Consider the following 18,309-nt stretch of genomic DNA (forward strand, 5'->3'; position numbering starts at 1 on the left):
ATATAAATAAAATAAAATAAAATACACCATTTTTAATTTCAAGAATGTTCGAAGCATAACCCCAGAGACAACCCAACCCAAACTCAGTTGGGTTATTAAACAAGCAATAAAGGTAAGATTTAAACAGATATTGATATTTTTTAATCAATAATTTAATTAATAAATATAATTGAGCATAATATTATTAATAAATAAATAATAATAATCCTCGTTACATATGATATCATTTTCTCTCACAAACACAGACACATTCATTTTCGTTCCGTTTTCTCTCCCAAACACCTCAAATTTTCTCGCTCCCCAAACACAACCCTTCTTCTTCCTTCAATGGCCGATCAACTCACCGACGAACAGATCTCTGAGTTCAAGGAGGCCTTCAGCCTCTTCGATAAGGACGGCGATGGTATTTTATCTCTCAGATCCCTTTTCTTTTCTTTTTTCTATGATTTTTTTTTGTTTGCACTCTTTTTTTCTTCCGTGTGTTTTAGATCTGATTTTGAATTCAGCTCGTTTTGCATGTGTCGAATTTTCTTTGATTCCGTGTTCTCAGAAATGGTAAAAAATAGAAACGTTTTTTTGTTTGTTGATCTAGGGTTTCTTGTCGTTTGACTTTTCTGCAGTTGATTCTTTCTCCGTGGATTGGGCTGTTACTATGTTTTGCCGTTATGTAATGTGGCATTTGATCCTTGATGTGATGATGTTATGTGTTAATGAGTTTGGATATTGTTGGATCATTGGGATGGTTTAGTAATTAAGCTAGTTGTAATTTATGCATTACTGTTATTCTAATTGTAGCTTGAGATTTGTTTGTTTGATTGATTGATTGTTTTGTTGTTTCATAAATCAAGATTGCATGTGTTTGGAATTGCAAATGTGTGGCCCCCTTTTGTGTTTGTGTAGTACAGTTAAGGAGTATTTTGGTCCCTATTATTTGTCTGTGTAGTTATCAATGTGTGTGATAATAAAATTGAAACTTCGATTTTTTTTTTTGAAATTGTTGTCCTGTAATGCATAGTCAATGACAAGGATGGTTGGCAGAATAGTTAATTAAGGAGGACCACTCATGCATCCGAAGATGAAAACAATGTCAAATCATTCATGTAAGAGATCTGGAATATTGTTAGAAAATAAAATAAAGCTCAGCACTGGTGCTCTCTTAATTAACTGTTAATTAATACATTTATATGTTTATCATGTTGGTTTCTTGATTCTTAATTTGATGCAAAAAAGTTAAAAATGAGCTGAAGTGTTTATGGATAACACTCTTGAATTACTTACATTACTGCCATCGTAACACAGATATGATCTATGAATGGGAACTATGGTGTCATTTGATCTATGTAGCCAACACCCTCTAAGGATAAGGCTTTGCTGTTGTCAATTTCTTGAAACTTTTTTCTTTGAGCAAAGTTGAAGAATGCAATTTGAAAAGAAAAATGAATGTTAGATCTAAGCACCTGTTCTTTAAAGTGAAGAATGCTTTTTCCTTGTATGCTTGAATCCTCTGTATTTGTTTTTTTATGACTAAACTATTTTTTAACATGGTATAGGTTGTATTACTACCAAGGAACTTGGAACCGTGATGCGGTCGCTTGGGCAAAACCCTACTGAGGCAGAACTGCAGGACATGATAAACGAGGTTGATGCTGATGGGAACGGTACCATCGATTTCCCTGAATTCCTCAACCTGATGGCTCGCAAGATGAAGGATACCGATTCTGAGGAGGAGCTTAAGGAAGCCTTCCGTGTATTCGACAAGGATCAGAATGGCTTCATCTCTGCAGCTGAGCTCCGCCATGTCATGACCAACCTCGGTGAGAAGCTGACAGACGAGGAGGTTGACGAGATGATCCGTGAGGCTGATGTTGACGGTGATGGCCAGATCAACTATGAGGAATTTGTCAAAGTCATGATGGCTAAGTGAGAAAAGGCCAATCAAACTACAATTTAAAATTTTATTTAAGAGCATATGAACAGAAAAAGGGACAGGGCAGATAAGTTTTTATGAGAATTCTATTTTCATTAGAGGACATGTTGATTTGGGGTCTTTAGTTTTTATTATTGGTCAGGTTTGTTTGCTTCATTGGTGTACTGTTTATTAGTATTATCCTACTTGTTTGATCTTGCCCTTTGTTTCATTAGTTTGGATTAGGTGTCTCACCATGCAATGCTACTTCACCTTTCATCTTCTTTTTGGGGTTATTATCATGAACCTAGAACAATTGGTTGCATTTGTGCTTTTCACATGATTACTGTTAATATCATCTTATGCTATATCATTGTTTTTGGGATCATTTGATGATGAAAGAAAGCTCTATATAGTTGTTTGATAAAAGAATATCATTCAGAAAGTAAAAGCTAGATATTAAGTGAATTTTTCTATTTTTTAAGTTCAAAGTTTGAAGAATCCAAACCTCTTAAAAGTTAAAACTCACAGCACAACCTACCTTGTAGGTAGGTTGGATCTAGACATGTGTTGCAATTTACTTATAAATTCGAGTTGTACAATGATGCCATCATGGTCTAAAAGCATTTGTGCTGAGTAAAGTGGTCAAAAGAACGAGATTAAAAGAAAGCACTTGGCTTAGCTAGCTTGTGATCTTTGTAAATTAATGCAATTGTCAAAGTGTTTTGGAGATTTAACTACCACTTGGGGTTTTTATTTGGGATCATTTTATCCCTTAGTTTATTATTTTAACTTTAACAAATAAAGTTTCAAATTAAAAATATAATAAATGTGGTTTATCAGGCACTTGGTGTATGATTTGCAATACTTTAAACCAAATGTATCTCTTTATATCTTCTTACACCATGAAACAAATTTCCAGAGTCATGAATTAGTAGGACCCAACAATAACGAGTATCATATTTGGAGGAAGAAATCCTTTTCTCTATGAAGAAGAAAGAACCTTCCCCTTTAAACTATATGGATAGACCATCACCTTTCTTTTATTACAAATTCGATACGTGTATACTAAAACACAGTTATTACATCAGTCATTTATATAGAATATATATTGAAATGTAAAATACATATCGAAAATGAGTTCAACATTACATGTATTTATATATAAATACACAATAACTGATTTGTTAACTGATTTTTTGTCTGTACATAATATTTTTGTTACAAATTTAATAAACTATAAAGATCTAAATAAAAATTTACTTAAAATTATAGGAATTTACTACTAATTAAACCATTAAAAAAACTACTAATAATCTTCCCTTAAAAAAAGCTACAAAATCCACAACCATCTATGTCATTGTCAAGTAAGAGTTGCAAAGAAATGCTTATGGAAATATCAAGGTAATTGATTAATTGTGTCCCAATTCTTTGAAACATCAACCTTTTTAAGACACACTTCGGCTTGAGTGGAAGTTTCTCTACAAAGTTGGTTTAGCAAAGTTGACCATTCTCCCTATACTTACACTCCTTTACTTTATTATATAACTTGTTTGGCTTAGCTCAACAATCATAAAATGAAAAGTATGAAACTTCTCTTTGCCATTCACACAAATCAAATTTGAAACTATATTTTTAAGGAAAAAAATATATATTATTTCTTGTAATTCAAAAAGTAATGAGATTTTACTTAAAACTCTACGCATACTTACAGATTTTTTGCTACTACATAAATATTTAATTTTCTTGACAATATTAAGAAATAAAAGATTATGTATTATTCTATATAATTATTGTGCGTTTTGTTTTGTAAAAGCACATATCAATACAAAAACTAAAACTCAATATTATTGGAAATGCTATTTTTAGCAAAAAAGGTAGTACTGTTTTATTAGGACCGTTATAATAAATTCACAACGTTATTAGAATATTAGGAATAAACTTTTTCATGCACTAATTAATTTTGAAGATGAAGTTGAACATCGTTATTATATATTTAAAAAAAGTCAATGTTGTTTTTCTTTTTGCACAGGAACTAATTAGTCTCAAAAAAAATATCAGGAGTCGAATTTAGTATTTTTTTTTTTTATATCTTGTTGTCCTTTCAAGATAATTGTCACGGGTACGGTGGAGGATTCAATCATAATTTTATGAAACCAAATGACAATAAGATTCTTTTCTTAAACAGAAAAACAAAAAAAATTACAGAAAAAGGAAGAAATTATTCCAGAAATAGAGAGAGAAAGTGGGAAATTGGAAGTGAAAGGGAGTAAAAGTGTATATAAATAGCATATTTCTCTTCTTTCGTTTTCTAAATAAACGCACTCTTCTTCTCTTCCCTTTTTTCCCTTCACTTTCTCTCAGATTTTCTCGCTCCCCAATCACCTTCTCCAATGGCCGATCAACTCACCGATGAACAGATCTCCGAGTTCAAGGAGGCCTTCAGCCTCTTCGACAAGGACGGCGATGGTCTCTTCTCTCAGATCCCTAATTCCCTTTTCCCTCTTTTCTCTCTGTTTCTTAGATCTAAATCCAATTCTTCTCTTTTTGCATATATCGGTTTTCTGATATTCCTCCTTCTAGAAATGATATTTGTTTTTTGCTTTTTTGCTTGATCTAGGGTTAGGGTTCCTTCTCGTTTGACTTTTAGCTCTTGATTTTTGTGAAGGATTGACATTTTTGCTTTCAATTAGTTTTCAGCATGTATATGTTTTTTTAGCATGTTTTAATGCAGCATGTGATCGTGTTTGTCATGATATTTTGTGGTTAGTGAGTCCCTTTCTAATCATATGATTTTGTAACCGGAGATTTGATCTGTGTTTTTTTTTTCTCTTATAAATTTGCATATTTTGATATCCAGTTCTGGTGCTATGTAAAAATATTTGATTAATCACTAATCCTCTTCTAGATTAGCATTAGTATCTTGTTATAATTGGGTAAATTAGTTTATTTGCGTTTCCATATGCTATTAGTGATGAATGCATCTATTGATTAATGTAGTGGAATGTTGGAGTTGGATTCTTAATTGTGCAAAATAGATGAGAATAACCTCTAGTTGGTGTCAATACTAGGGTTGATATAGCTTTTTTTTTTTTTAATTTAATTCTGATACACTATCGATATAAAATATTTTTACATGCACATCTAATTACATAAGGCCACCACAGAAAGAATATTTACCTTTTACATGAATGGTCATTCAAAAGAATGGATGTGTTTGGAGGATTGTAGAAAATGTTTTACAGCATCAAAATCAAACTTTGTTTAATGCTTTTATTTTCCTTGGACAAAATAGAGAGAGTAGGATTTGAAAAGGAACATTGATTTAGGTCTAGTTATCTGTTCTTTATAGTGGAATAAGTGGATCATGCTTTTTGGTTGTGGAGTTCAATTACTTATATATTTTTTGACAATTGACAACTTAACTAACTTTATACATGTAAACAGGTTGTATTACTACCAAGGAACTTGGTACCGTCATGCGGTCGCTTGGGCAGAACCCCACTGAGGCAGAACTTCAGGACATGATTAATGAGGTTGATGCCGATGGCAACGGTACTATTGATTTCCCCGAGTTCCTTAACCTGATGGCTCGCAAAATGAAGGATACTGACTCAGAGGAGGAGCTGAAGGAAGCCTTCCGGGTGTTTGACAAGGATCAAAATGGTTTCATATCCGCAGCTGAGCTCCGCCATGTCATGACCAACCTCGGCGAGAAGCTCACAGATGAGGAAGTTGACGAGATGATTCGCGAGGCCGATGTTGATGGCGACGGGCAGATCAACTACGAGGAGTTTGTCAAAGTCATGATGGCTAAGTGAGGACCTTAATCAAACCATTATCAAATCAAAATTTGAAAAAATGCATATGAACAGAAAAAAGGGACAGGGCAGATAAGTTGTGATGAGAAATTATCCTATTTTCAAATTAGGACATCAAATTTGGGTTCATATTTAGTTTTTGTTGGTCGGGTTTGTTTGCTTTTATATTATTGGTACTTGCTCATTACTTATCATGCTTGTTTGCTCTGTCCCTTGCTTTCATTAGTTTGGATTAGCTTTGTGTCTCACCATGCATTGGCACTTAACTTTTGGTCCTCTCTTTTTGTCTCTTTCTTTTTTCTCTCTTTGGTTATTATTATTATCATCATCATGAACCTAGAACAATTGTTTGCAATTTGGTGCTTTATAAATGTGGGTGGCTAATAGTGTTAATATCATCTTATGCTATATGATTGTTTCTATGATCATTTTGCATTTCTTAACTTGCCTATTTAGAGAGGAAAGAATATTCTTTATTTCTTTTCTTCATTTGAAATTCATACCCGTCTTGCCGTCTAGACTCTAGAGTATTCTAGTGCAATGCCCCAACTTTTTTAGTAAAATAAATATCTGCACATTTTTTTTATACAACCATTTAACTTAGCAAGCGCCAACTAGGTTATTTCGAACGAGGTTGCTATTTTGGTGGTTAACTTGAATTTGATTGATCAAATTTGTGGTAATAGGATATCGGGTGGTTTTTGGTATCCCAGACCCAAACAATTAAAGGTGATTGTTACGGTGTCTAAAAGTGTTTGCTTAACTTACCAAAAAGAGTTAGAAATTAATATTTAATTTTAAAAATATAAAAATAAATAATTATTAAATATTCAAAAGTTGTCATAACAAGTAAGTTAGATATTATAGGCACCATAAAATTCGAGGAAAATTATGTTAGAATGGCACAAGTGGTCAACACAACCCAAAGAAAAAGATTAAAAAAAAACAAGCATTAGCTACTAAACATGGATAATTGAATGCGTAGGCCGTATAGGGTGTTCCCATTTTTTTTATACATGTTCTTTAATTCGATGTTTAAAAAATATACTTGAGTAAAGAATGTAACTAGAGCACAAGAAAAAATATCTATTAGTAAAATGGTAAAATAGGAATATTAAATATTGTTGAATTTACAATTTTATTATGTGTGTATTTTATTATTTAAATTAAAAAAGTTTATATTTTTAATTTTTATTTTATCATTTTTTTTTTTGGAAGAGTTTGTCTTAACGAATATATCTTTTGAATTTTTTAAAATTGAAGATGGGAAATACCTATCTCCGATCCGTTGATTTTGTTTTTGTTCCTGTTTTTTTTATGATTTTTTCCTAGAGATAATTTCTAAAGGCATTATCTCTCGTGGTGACGACTTCATGTTAAGCTCTCTCTCCAAGAAAAAGGAATTCAAGTTTAAATTCATATTTAGCTCTATCCCAAAAAAAAAAAAGTTTGATACCTTCTCGCTTTGTTTTTGCCTTTTTGGTGTCTTATTTGTATCTTCTGCACTGAAACCTTTGGTCGGGGTATGAATCTAGATTCGAATAACACACTAGCATTACTTTTTAATATGATTGAGCATGTTGGAAATTCATGTTTTATGCTGCCTCTTTTATTCTCTTAGTTTTTCTTTTAAATAAACATAACTCATTTTGAGATCTTTCATCTCAAAATGTTTTTCTTTTTAATTTGTTACTACGGCGAAATAGTTGTTATTTTTGTGTAACCGGAAAAATTTTTAGACAAGATTCTTTTTCAAATACTAGAAGTTCTTAAATTCATTTTAGTTAAAAAAAATTAAACATCAACTACTTTAATCTTTTTTATATATAAATTTCTCTAAATCGGTCATATTTAAGAGCATTTTTTATATTTAAGAAAAATAAAGTTAATAATGTCACCTCATGTCACCATATCAAAATTCTTAGTGATAAGCATCATGTACGACCTCTCGCTTTGGATACAAGTATGAACACTCGTTTTGAATCTTCATGCATCATGCTTTGGAGTTACAATGATGTTCATGTTCATGTTTCACGATTAGAATAAAGTCTGTTTTAGTGGGAATCTTTATTTGGTTTCTAGGTACGCGATGCAACTAGTTTGATACATAGGTTTACTTCAAAGTGGGAAACTCGGAATAGAATAAAGCTACCATCATGTCACGAATGATTAAAATTTGGCGTATAAAATATAAATATCACCCCTCTTTTCAAAAGCCTTTTCTTTTAATAAAATAAAATGAGTCAAATATAAGAGAACATCTTAGAAGTTGGGCCTTAGTAAAGTAGTTAATAGAATGTTAGAAAAAGAAAGTAGTCAATAAAGAAATTAACAATAAAAAAGAGTGGTTAACAGAAACCGAGTTTTTTTTTTTTTTTTAAATAAAGGATCATCAAGGAATAAATAAAAATAATTCAAGAGTGGGATGGAGAAGAAAAATATCTATGATTTTTGTTCCAAAGTGAACGGCATCTTAGTCATGCAATCATACCTGTGAGCATCGAAGAATATGGGGTTCGTGGAATAATTATACTTTAATGCACTTCTTTGTTGTTTTGCCATAACGATGGGTTTCACCTTCAATTATTTCATTCAAAACAATGGTTTTTGTTGTGTGCAATATGCAGGAGGCAGAAGAAGAGAGAAGTTCAAGCGAAGAAGAAGAATACTGGTAGCGTGAATAGCAGAGGCTGCTCCAAGAGACGTAGAACCAAAGAACGTGGATGCATCATCCTTTAAACACCAAAAACAAACAAGCGTCTCTCTGCATCTTGTGTTTACTCTGTGATTTCGAACTTTCATGTTTTTGTGTGTTGGCCTTGTGTAATAATAGTAGCAATAACTACCCTCACCCTGTGCTACTCTTAGTCTTTAGCTACGATAGTCAGAATCCGATGATTAGCCAAACATCAATCTGCCTAGTTTTTATGTATATGATTTTCTAATGTGACATGGGACGTGTTGTAACTCCTTGTTATAAAAAAGGATTGTGGTTTTCGAGGTTTTTGGATGAAGAGGAAAATCTAAAGTTCTTAATTAATTAACTCAAAATAAATCATGTTTTTTTTTTTTTTTGAGAAAAGGACAAATAGGTTCCTGACCTTTTATCCCGCAGACATTTTCGTTCCTGACCATTGAAAAATACTTTTAAATCCCTGATCTTCACAAAACTTGGACGGATCAGTCCCTGACGGAAACATTTGGACGGAACAGTCCCTGACGGAGGCATTTAGACGGAGGGACTGATCTGTCCAAATATTATGAAGGTCAGGGACTTAAAAATATTTTTCAATAGTCAGAGATGAAAATGTCCGCAGGACAAAAGGTCAGGACCTATTTGTCCTTTTCTCTTTTTTTTTTTTTGGATTCTAGTTAAAGCCAAAAAGATTTCATAATAGTGGCCTTGCTATAGTAAAGACTCGACCCTGCGTCCACAATTGAAAAATATCGTAGCATGTTTGTTCTAGCTTTCATATTACAAAAAGTGGTTACAAAAATTATAGAAGCTAGACTTGAATTTGATCATATAGTCTAGGACTTCCAGAAATCTAAACAATATGCCATTAGGTTGACTTAGAATAACTTTCCCCATGAGCCTTGTAGTTGAACATTTCTTCGTTGGAAGCAAGCATAACCGCATAACCAAACGAAATTTCTCCTCCAGCATTATATTTCAACATCATATTTGAAGAAACCATTTTTAAGTTTCAAGGATGTAGAAGACAAAGGAAAGAAAGAAGGCAAAGTATTGGACGAGGTTACCATAAGGAATGGAGACATCTTAGCAATAAAATAGCCAGCCTTATCAATGAGACTCCCAGTGGAAACCTCATCAAATACTTTACCAAGAAAGAAAGTCAGAATTTGAAAGACTAAAGATTAAGACACATATCAGAATCGAAAAAAGGAGCGCGAGTTACTTTTTTGAAGCATATCTATAGACACAAGACCTTCATATAACACCTTTGGAAGTATTATTCAAACCTTTCACCTTTACAGACTGAAGCTACAAAAGAACAAAAACAAAAAACAAAAAGGAGATTTTATAAAGTACAGCCGGGTCACATATTTACCTCTTGAGTGGTTTGTAAAGGACGACTGTAACATATTTCGACTGGAACCTGTGAGTAAGTCCCAGTGCGACAACAGATTTTGAGGCCAAGTTTTTCTCTATGAAGACATGATTTAGCACAACATGTTGAGGCTTTGACGAGGAACCTATGTCAGAGTTTTCCATACCTAGTACAGTAAGATGCAGCTGTGAAGGAACGGCCATTGGCTCTTTTGCAAAGTCTTCCTCGGCTGGGAACGCTTGACCATAACTGGATTCTGGGGAGGCTGGCGCCTCAAACTCGGACACACCTTCAGGGTTTTCTGGCACATAATCCTGCAGATACAAGGACGTTCACATAAAGACTACTCAAATAACTCAATAGAAGCAAATCGATTTTCATTAAACAGGAAACGGAAATGATACTTCCACAAATCAATTAATGCAGTTATGCTGGGTTTAATGGGAAAGTTATATATAAAAATTCTTCATAATCAGTTTTTCTCATCATGTTGAACATCAACCTTAAATTCCATAGACAAGAAAACAATGAAGGTATAGTCCTATTACATCACTCTAATGCTCACAAAGCCAAAAACCCATGAAAACTGGGTTTCCAAAACTTTTCGAGTCGCTTCCTTAAACCAATAATAGGGTGCATAATTATGTGTTTGTGTATGTTCATTCTTAAATCCACATTAGGCATGCAGCAATAATGAATTATTCTTTTCTTGCCCAGCCCACCTGCCCTCCCACTCCTCACTACACAGAAGGACACTTGCTTGTTATATGTCAAGTTCATCTTATAACAACCTAATTGGAGTGAACGCCCTTACCAAAGAGTAGATCTAGAATAATGCAGAAGGGTCACAGGCACAATTAAGTGTACATGAGGACAGATATCACAGAAAATATGGCATCATAACAAGTTTTTTCAGTTTAACTAAAAGAATGAAAGCAAGATGCATACATTAACATCCAGAAGATTGCAGACGTGCCCCATCTCATCAGCCACATAAGGAAGTTCTGGAATATATCTCTGTTCCCCATCCACAATGAACCTGTAATGATAAATACCTGATGGCAAGACTATAAGAATTGAGTGATCTTTACCAGCTCGTTGCAATGCCTTCCTGCAAGTAATTAAAACTGAGTGTTACCATACATATATTACTATTTCAAATACAGAATATGCACAAATCAAACACTGAAAAGCATCCTTGCTGTCACAGGAGTCATTAAGTCTCACCTAGATGTCCAGTTATCCCAAGATCCCTCCACAGCCACATTATTACCACCATAATTCCATGTAATCATGACAGGGATTCCTTGCTCAGGAGGGTGATTAACAATACCATGAGACTCATTCTGCCACATTTGATTGACAAATGGGGGGCCATTACCCCTTTGGAGTGGAGCTAGAGGAACCTGAAAAACACAGGAAAGAAGCCACAAGTTACAGAAAACAGTTGGCTAATGTCTGGTCACAGACTTCCGAAAAAAACTATTTGATTTCACATTTCCATATCATACTCACAACAATATTATTGGGCAAGACTATAGCATTAATCTATATAAATAATAATAACAAATAAAAACAAGCAACTTCAAACCTAACAAATTTGCCAGCTGAACAAAATTTTGCTACACGAAGCCAAATTTAGCCAGGAAAAATCCCCACCCCAGTTACAAAACAAAATCAAATTGCATGCTAACACATTGATCAGAGATTTTTTGTTTTGATGTTGATAATGAATTAATAATAATGCGCATAAGGTACAGTTGTTTAGGTATCGTTCACTCCTTGTACATAGTGTATACATCACTCCCAACAAGGTTATACTAAAGGCCTATCAATTCTTATCTATTCTCTACCTAACAAAAATTACATAAATCATATATTTCATAAAAACATCAACTTTATTAGGAAATCTTTAATGAGCAGTACTAAAAATGTATTTATAAAGCTTGCTGTATGTAATTCAGTAACATCCATCAGTTATATCACAAAATCTTTCTCCTAATACAGATCCTTAAGTTTGAACTTCTAAATACAAAGGGTGCAGCTTCTTCTGATTATTGTTGCACATGTACACAAGCCATTTTCTTGAGCAATAGTTTGTAAGTAATTACATTTAGATGAAACAATAACTATAAGATACATAAATGGGAATGTCATCTGATGTTCTTGAATTGATAAGACAATATAACCATAGAACTTCACTGGTGTTTTTTAGCAAAACGCAAATGGCTAACACTAACCACTAGGGATTTTGCCAACTTAGACAATGGGCAATCATCTTGTACACAGATTTGAAGCCAAGTATAAGAAAAATAGTAAGCATTACTGGAATTGAGATTATAATGGGATCTAATGCATAAGAAAGCTCATTGTAGAAGGATGGCTCATGATGATACACCTAACCAATGGTGAACTTAACATGCACAAGCACACCCACCCACCTACCCCACCTTCTGGCTTGCAGGTAGGCCCTGAATTGGTATAGGATATACTATTATACTCTGGTAATTCATTTGGATTTGAGCTTAAGGATTGTCCAAATCATTATATAGAAGAGACTTTGACCATATGCCTAGCCAATATGAAACTTAACAATCACATTTATTGAATCTGAATGATTTAAAAGTGGTAGTGTGATTCAAGCCAAACCAAGACTGTTGGAAGGTGGAGAAAATTAAAAATAAGAGTAAATTGTAAGGGGCACTACTGCTCCAACCTTCAATTTTGGAAGACAATTTACATCATGTAAGAAGGAAATTCATTTTCCACATATTGACAATTCTTTTTAATGGACTAGGAAATGATTTTTCCACTGAGCACAGCCCCAATAACCTGAAATGCGCAAAAAATTTTCACAAGATTATACTCTACTTACATAGAGCGAAAATCTTCATATGTAAAACACAAATCCAGTGCAACTGGGAAAAACCTGCCATATATAAAAGGTAAAGATAAAAAGGATCTGCATACATCCGTGTTACAAGAACTACTAGAGAACAACTAAGGATAGCCGCTTGAATGTGTCTCTGTGTGTGTTGTTTGGAGAGGGGGGAGAACTTATTGGCCAGGGTTATTCAATTAATCCTCTAGAGATTCTTGCCAGACACAAGTCCCTTTAAGATCCAGTCATTCAGAACAGCAAAGTTTACACAATTGATCCAGAGGAAGTTATTGAACGCAATTTCCATGGCAGGAAGAATTAACTACGTATCCCAGTATACTAGAAAATCTAGGGGGACAGATCCACAGGTTCAAATGGTGTAATGCTATTCACACAGCTCTCAAATACAAGTAGAACTAGCATGAAAACAAGGCTCCATCAATTCAACTTGAGAAAACATTTTTTTCTAAAAACAACTTAAAAAAAAAATGAGAGAGTGACCACTAAAACTCTGACAGAAATCAGAATCATCTAAATTTGTGAAAGCCATGTTGCATATCATCGGAACTTGAAGAAATGAAGCATTAAATCCAGTAAAAACGTTCTTAACTCGAAGTGAACCAAAATGAGATTTCATCATCACTGCAGGGAACATTCAATATGGTCATACTCATACACCACAATTACGAAAAACAATAAGCCACCTAGATCTGCACCATTGGTCCATTCCTCGTCGTGTTTTTGACACACAACTCGTCTTCCATATTCAGCTCGGTCACCTCGATGCTTTCTCTATCTGCATCGCACTAATAATCGAATGTACATGATCCATGCCAGGAAGAGCCAAATCCATCAACAACATAATTAACAAGATCCGTTCAAAACGGGGGAAAAGATAAAAAAGTAAAAAACAAACAAGCGAATTCTATTTCAACTGAGAAGATTCTTCGGTGCTAAGAAGAACACAACGTCAGTAGTTTTACGAGAAACATCAATCAATAGCACCTAGTTGACCATCCAAAATCGAAGTTCTACAAATATCTAACCATTCCAAATCAAATTCAAGCTAAAACGAACACACGAAAATGGAGAGAGAGAGAGAGAGAGAGAGAGAGAGAGAGAGAGAGAACCTGAGGTCCGAAGAGGATCGGCGATCTGGAGCGGCGAGGACTCTGAGGCGGGCTATTGGCCATGGAATCGGTGGAGAAGGCGCGAACGGGAGGTCGGGAGTCGGGCGCGTGAGCTCCACGTACGGCGGAGTCAGCGGCGGAGGTGTCGCCGGCGGTGCCAATGGCACCGTCTTCTCTGCCGTTAGCGTTTCCCATTGGAGAAAGAGAAAGGAAGAAACAAAACGTGTGAACGGTTCCACAAAGCCAAACGCAACAGATATTTTCCTTTTTTAAAAAAATAACAATAATTGGCAGAAACGACAGGGGATAGAGAGGGAAAGGGCGTCGTTTATGTATGCTCGGTGAAGGGCGCAATGCGAGGGTGGGAAGGAGAGGAAGAGGGAAGAATAAACGACGGTCGTTTTAATTTTAAATGAGTGGTGAGTTTGTGGAAGAAGAGGAAGAAGAAGAGGTGTTGTTCTTATCGGCTTGTGTGTCTCTGACGCTAATCTTATGCGTTGGTTTTTGGAGTTTTGTTTGGAAGGAGAATGAGANNNNCTCTTTCTTCTTTTTAAAAAAAAATATAAAAATAAATTTATTGGGAAAATTTGGTTAATGTAAAATTTATTATTATTGATTTTTATGTACTGCAAATCTGCAATGCAACAAGAATCAAGAAGTGGTGTTTCAGTCACACGCGCGTGCTGAATCGGAATTCGCGCTTATTATCTGCTTCTTCATATTTGCCGTAAAATATAAATCTCTTTTTGTAATTCTTATCTTTATCTATACTACTCAGGGTCTATTTAAAACGCTTTAAAATTTATTTTTTTGAACTGTGATTTATAAAAAGTTATATTAATAGTATTTGATATTATTTTTAAAAAATATTTTTAATTTTTTAAAAAATTATTTAAAATTTTTTGATAAAGTTAAAAAATTTGACTTCTTTCTTTTTTAAAAATTATTTTATGGGATAAGTATTATTTTGGTCCCTAATATTGAAGGTCAGAATCGAAACCGTCCTCAACGTAATTTTTTATTTAGAATAATTTTTAATGTTTTTTTCGTAGTAAAATCATCCTTTTAACTTTTTACGGATAAAAATACTCTTTATCACTACCAGCACATTTACCACCACCAGCACCTCTCTTACTTCACCACCACCACCTCCCTTACTCCCATCAAATACTAATAATAAGAATCATAATCAAATTCATAAGCAGAAACAACATCAAATTCAATGAGTATCTAATTCAACAACATCAAATTTAAAATCAACAACATCAAATTCAACAACAAAATCAACACACAAAATTAGAATCAGAAGCAGAAACAAAGTAGAAGCAAATGCAGAAACAAAAGAAAATGCAGATGCAGAAGAAGAAGCAGATGCAAAAGGCAAAGCAGAAGAAGAAGCAAATGCTTATGCAGAAGCAGAATCGGAAGCAGATGCAGAAGAAGAAGCAGATACAGAACCACCGGCAGCTCGTGGGTGACGGAGCGACGGCGGCTGAGCAGATCGGTGGTGGTAGGAACCCAGCTCAGCCTCAGATCCCCCTCTCTCTCTCCTTCGCGCGCTGCCCTCCTCGCGTCGGGCTCCCTTTCACGGCGACGCACTCCACGGCGGCAGAAGCATGCATGAACGACGACGACGTCTTCCTCTATTCACGGTTCTGGCGGCGGCTCGTGGGCGGACCGGCGACGATGTAGGTGTCGCGATGGTGGCGGCGGCTATGGCAGCCCCTTCGCAGGAGTAGAAACACCCTCTTTTTCTTAATTTTTCTTTTTTTTATTTTATAATTTTTTTATTAAGATAGGGGTAATTTAGTAATAAAATAGAAAATTTTATTAAAAAAATGATTTTAATATGAAAAAAACGTTAAGAATGATTCTAAATTAAAAATTACGTTAAGGACGGTTTCGATTCTGACCCTCAACGTTAGGGACCAAAACAATACTTATTCCTTATTTTACCATTCTTATTTATTACACAATTTTAAAATAAATACTTTTACGATAACTTTCGAAATACAAAATAATTTATTTATAAGCTGCTTTTAATATAAATTCTTATGTTTTAAACTCTATTTTCAAAAAAACTTAATTAAGTTGTTTATTTAAATTGGCTTTTATTTCCAAAGTGATACTTGAAATCAAATTGATAAGGATTTAAACATGAGGTCTATATTTTTTTTAAACAAAGATCTTGATTTATTCACCGGAATAGTAAAATTATTTAATATCTTTACCTGAATGATAGTGTAGAACCCTGCAAAAATTTACAGAATATCTGATATTGCTATTGCTAAGGTATTTATAAAGAAAGTGATAATTTTAATGAGTAGTTATTTTTAAAATATGAGGAGAGTTTTTTCACGTGAGAGAGATTATTAAACTTGTAGATATTTTTAAAAATGAATTAAGTCTCAAAGTGGTCTCTGAAGTTACACTCGAGGCTCAACGTGGTATCTAAAGTTAATAATTACTCAACTTTGTCCTCGAAGTTACACTTCGAGATTCATAGTAGTCCCTCAAGAAGTTTCCGTCCATCACTGGTCATCAGAAAGCAGAGGTGGACTGATTCCTGCCATGTTGGCACGCCAACGGTTATTGATGTGGCAAACAAAATTTTTTTGTTTGCAATGTGGTCTCTTTCTCCTTTTAAATCTCTAATTCCCAAGTTTTATTTCCTGAATTTTCTTTCTCATTCTCTTCTTCTTCAACTTCATTCTCTACCCTCACTCTTCCAAACCCAATCATCAATGCAACAACAATGTAAAACACCAATAATTATTTATCAACAAAACCATAGTAAATTATAGTATAAATTTTTCAACTGGTATAGTACCAAAGATAAGAGAAAAAAACATCATTTCATAACCAAGACAAAATAAAATCCAATAAATTTTGTATAATTCTATAGATTACCAATCAATTTATCACACACAATGTTCCAACTCCCTCGAACACTTTCAATCCATCTCCAACGACGGCGATTCAACTCACCACCACCACCACATGGCTGACAACAACGATAACATTGATGAAGTCCCAGCCTTCCTTCCCCTTCACTCGTAGCCAAGGCCAACTTCTCCTGCCGGATTTTCACCCGCTACAGCTCCCCATCCGAGGTCACATTCACCGCCGACAACCCAATGGAACTAGCCCTTGCCAGCAGCGCGCTACTCCAGTCTCAGCTTTCGCGACAGAACTCTTCCGGCATGGTGTTAGAGCCATTTCGGAAGGGACGCGTGGTGACGTTCTGGGACAACTTTGATGACGAGGAGCAGGACGACGTGGGCGGGTCACGTGCAGATGGCAGTAGGACACTATCAGCAAGAGAGGCGGTTGCGGCACAAGAGACAGCAGAGGTGGCTGTTGCAGGGGAGGTTGTTGGAGAGGGAGAGGAAGACAAGGTGGTGCAGCCGGTGATGATGCCACTGATAGACTTGTTTGAGGAGACTGACAAAGAGATGAGGCTTGAAGGATTGAGGTACATTTTGAGTGATGATGAGGAATTTGATGAGGATGGTGATGGCGATGACTTGAAATACAGATTATATAATAGAGGTTATTGAAGATTGGATTTAGAAGAGTGATAGTAGAGAATGGGGTTGAAGAAGAAGAGAATGAGAAAGAGAATTGAGGAAATAAAATTTGGGAATTAAGGATTTAAAAGGAGAAATGGACCATATTGCAAACAAAAAAGTTTCGTTTGCTATGCCAGTAACCATTGGCGTGCCAACATGATAGGAATCAGTCCACCTCAACTTTTCGATGACTAGTGATGGGCGGAAACTGCCTGAGGGACTACTATGAGTTTCGGGTGTAATTTCGAAGACAAAATTGAGTAACTATTAATTTTAGGGACCACTTTAAGCTTCGAGTGTAACTTCAGGAACCATTTTAAAACTTAACTCCTTTAAAAGTAGACAAGTAGTGAAGTGAGAATTTTTTACTTGCACTGCAAGTAGGTGAGTCGCGAGTCATATAACCCATTGCTCCAAACAAGTCAAGTAGATGGAACAATGATCATCTTGAAATTGGATTTGCATGCTTATTAGACTTTTTTAAAATGGTCCAATCTTTACTAAGTTTATGGTCGTGAGTTATTTCGACCAAAATATGAACACTACTTTATATTGTATAATAATGAGAATGAACTATCAATTCGGTCTCTGTCTATTTTTTAAAAATGACAATTTGACTCCCTTAAAATAAAAACAGTCTACTTCAACTCCTGTCTTTTACTTCTGTAATACAATACAGTCTTTACAAGCATTTTTTCGTCAAGTCTAAACAAAAAAGATTAATTTATCATGTTAGCACTCTAACTTAGCATGTTAATTTGCTGATGTGTTCGTTATATATTTAGTTAGACAATAAAATAAAATTTCTGTATATCTCTGCATAGAACCATTATTAATGAGATACAAGATTTTAAAAGATATAGCTTGAGATTTTTAATAGTTAAGCCTGATTAAAGAAAAAAAAATATTTAAAAAACATAAAAATT

The 18,309-nt window shown here is 34.5% G+C and overlaps 4 protein-coding genes and 1 long non-coding RNA gene across 7 annotated transcripts; 4 read left to right on the forward strand and 1 right to left on the reverse strand.

Annotated features, from left to right (window-relative positions):
* LOC107608741 (calmodulin) lies at positions 192 to 2,294 on the forward strand. The gene is made up of 2 exons (XM_016310459.2): positions 192 to 403; positions 1,551 to 2,294. The coding sequence occupies exons 1-2, from the start codon at positions 328 to 330 to the stop codon at positions 1,922 to 1,924; spliced, it is 450 nt and encodes a 149-aa protein (XP_016165945.1). The 5' UTR covers positions 192 to 327; the 3' UTR covers positions 1,925 to 2,294.
* On the forward strand, positions 4,124 to 6,130 carry LOC107608740 (calmodulin). Its single transcript, XM_016310458.2, has 2 exons — positions 4,124 to 4,375; positions 5,354 to 6,130. Exons 1-2 carry the CDS (start codon positions 4,300 to 4,302, stop codon positions 5,725 to 5,727), a joined length of 450 nt encoding a protein of 149 aa, XP_016165944.1. The 5' UTR covers positions 4,124 to 4,299; the 3' UTR covers positions 5,728 to 6,130.
* On the forward strand, positions 6,942 to 8,741 carry LOC110264813. The gene is made up of 2 exons (XR_002351046.1): positions 6,942 to 8,241; positions 8,355 to 8,741. It is a non-coding gene; the product is annotated as an uncharacterized LOC110264813 (long non-coding RNA).
* LOC107609048 (SNF1-related protein kinase regulatory subunit beta-1) lies at positions 9,169 to 14,351 on the reverse strand. 3 transcript variants are annotated; one of them, XM_016310869.2, is made up of 5 exons: positions 13,812 to 13,951; positions 13,292 to 13,477; positions 11,028 to 11,206; positions 10,749 to 10,911; positions 9,169 to 10,114 (listed from the first exon to the last, which is right to left on the reverse strand). In XM_016310869.2, exons 2-5 carry the CDS (start codon positions 13,334 to 13,336, stop codon positions 9,797 to 9,799), a joined length of 705 nt encoding a protein of 234 aa, XP_016166355.1. In that variant the 5' UTR covers positions 13,337 to 13,477; positions 13,812 to 13,951; the 3' UTR covers positions 9,169 to 9,796. The 3 variants fall into 3 exon arrangements, with proteins under 3 accessions (XP_016166355.1, XP_020962751.1, XP_016166354.1); XM_021107092.1 differs by having other exon boundaries at positions 13,292 to 13,487; XM_016310868.2 differs by lacking the exon at positions 13,292 to 13,477 and having other exon boundaries at positions 13,812 to 14,351.
* On the forward strand, positions 15,219 to 17,371 carry LOC107606565. Its single transcript, XM_016308615.1, has 2 exons — positions 15,219 to 15,463; positions 16,849 to 17,371. Exons 1-2 carry the CDS (start codon positions 15,219 to 15,221, stop codon positions 17,369 to 17,371), a joined length of 768 nt encoding a protein of 255 aa, XP_016164101.1.

Source organism: Arachis ipaensis, chromosome B07, assembly GCF_000816755.2.
Source record: "Arachis ipaensis cultivar K30076 chromosome B07, Araip1.1, whole genome shotgun sequence".
In the NCBI taxonomy this organism is placed as follows: Eukaryota; Viridiplantae; Streptophyta; class Magnoliopsida; order Fabales; family Fabaceae; genus Arachis; species Arachis ipaensis.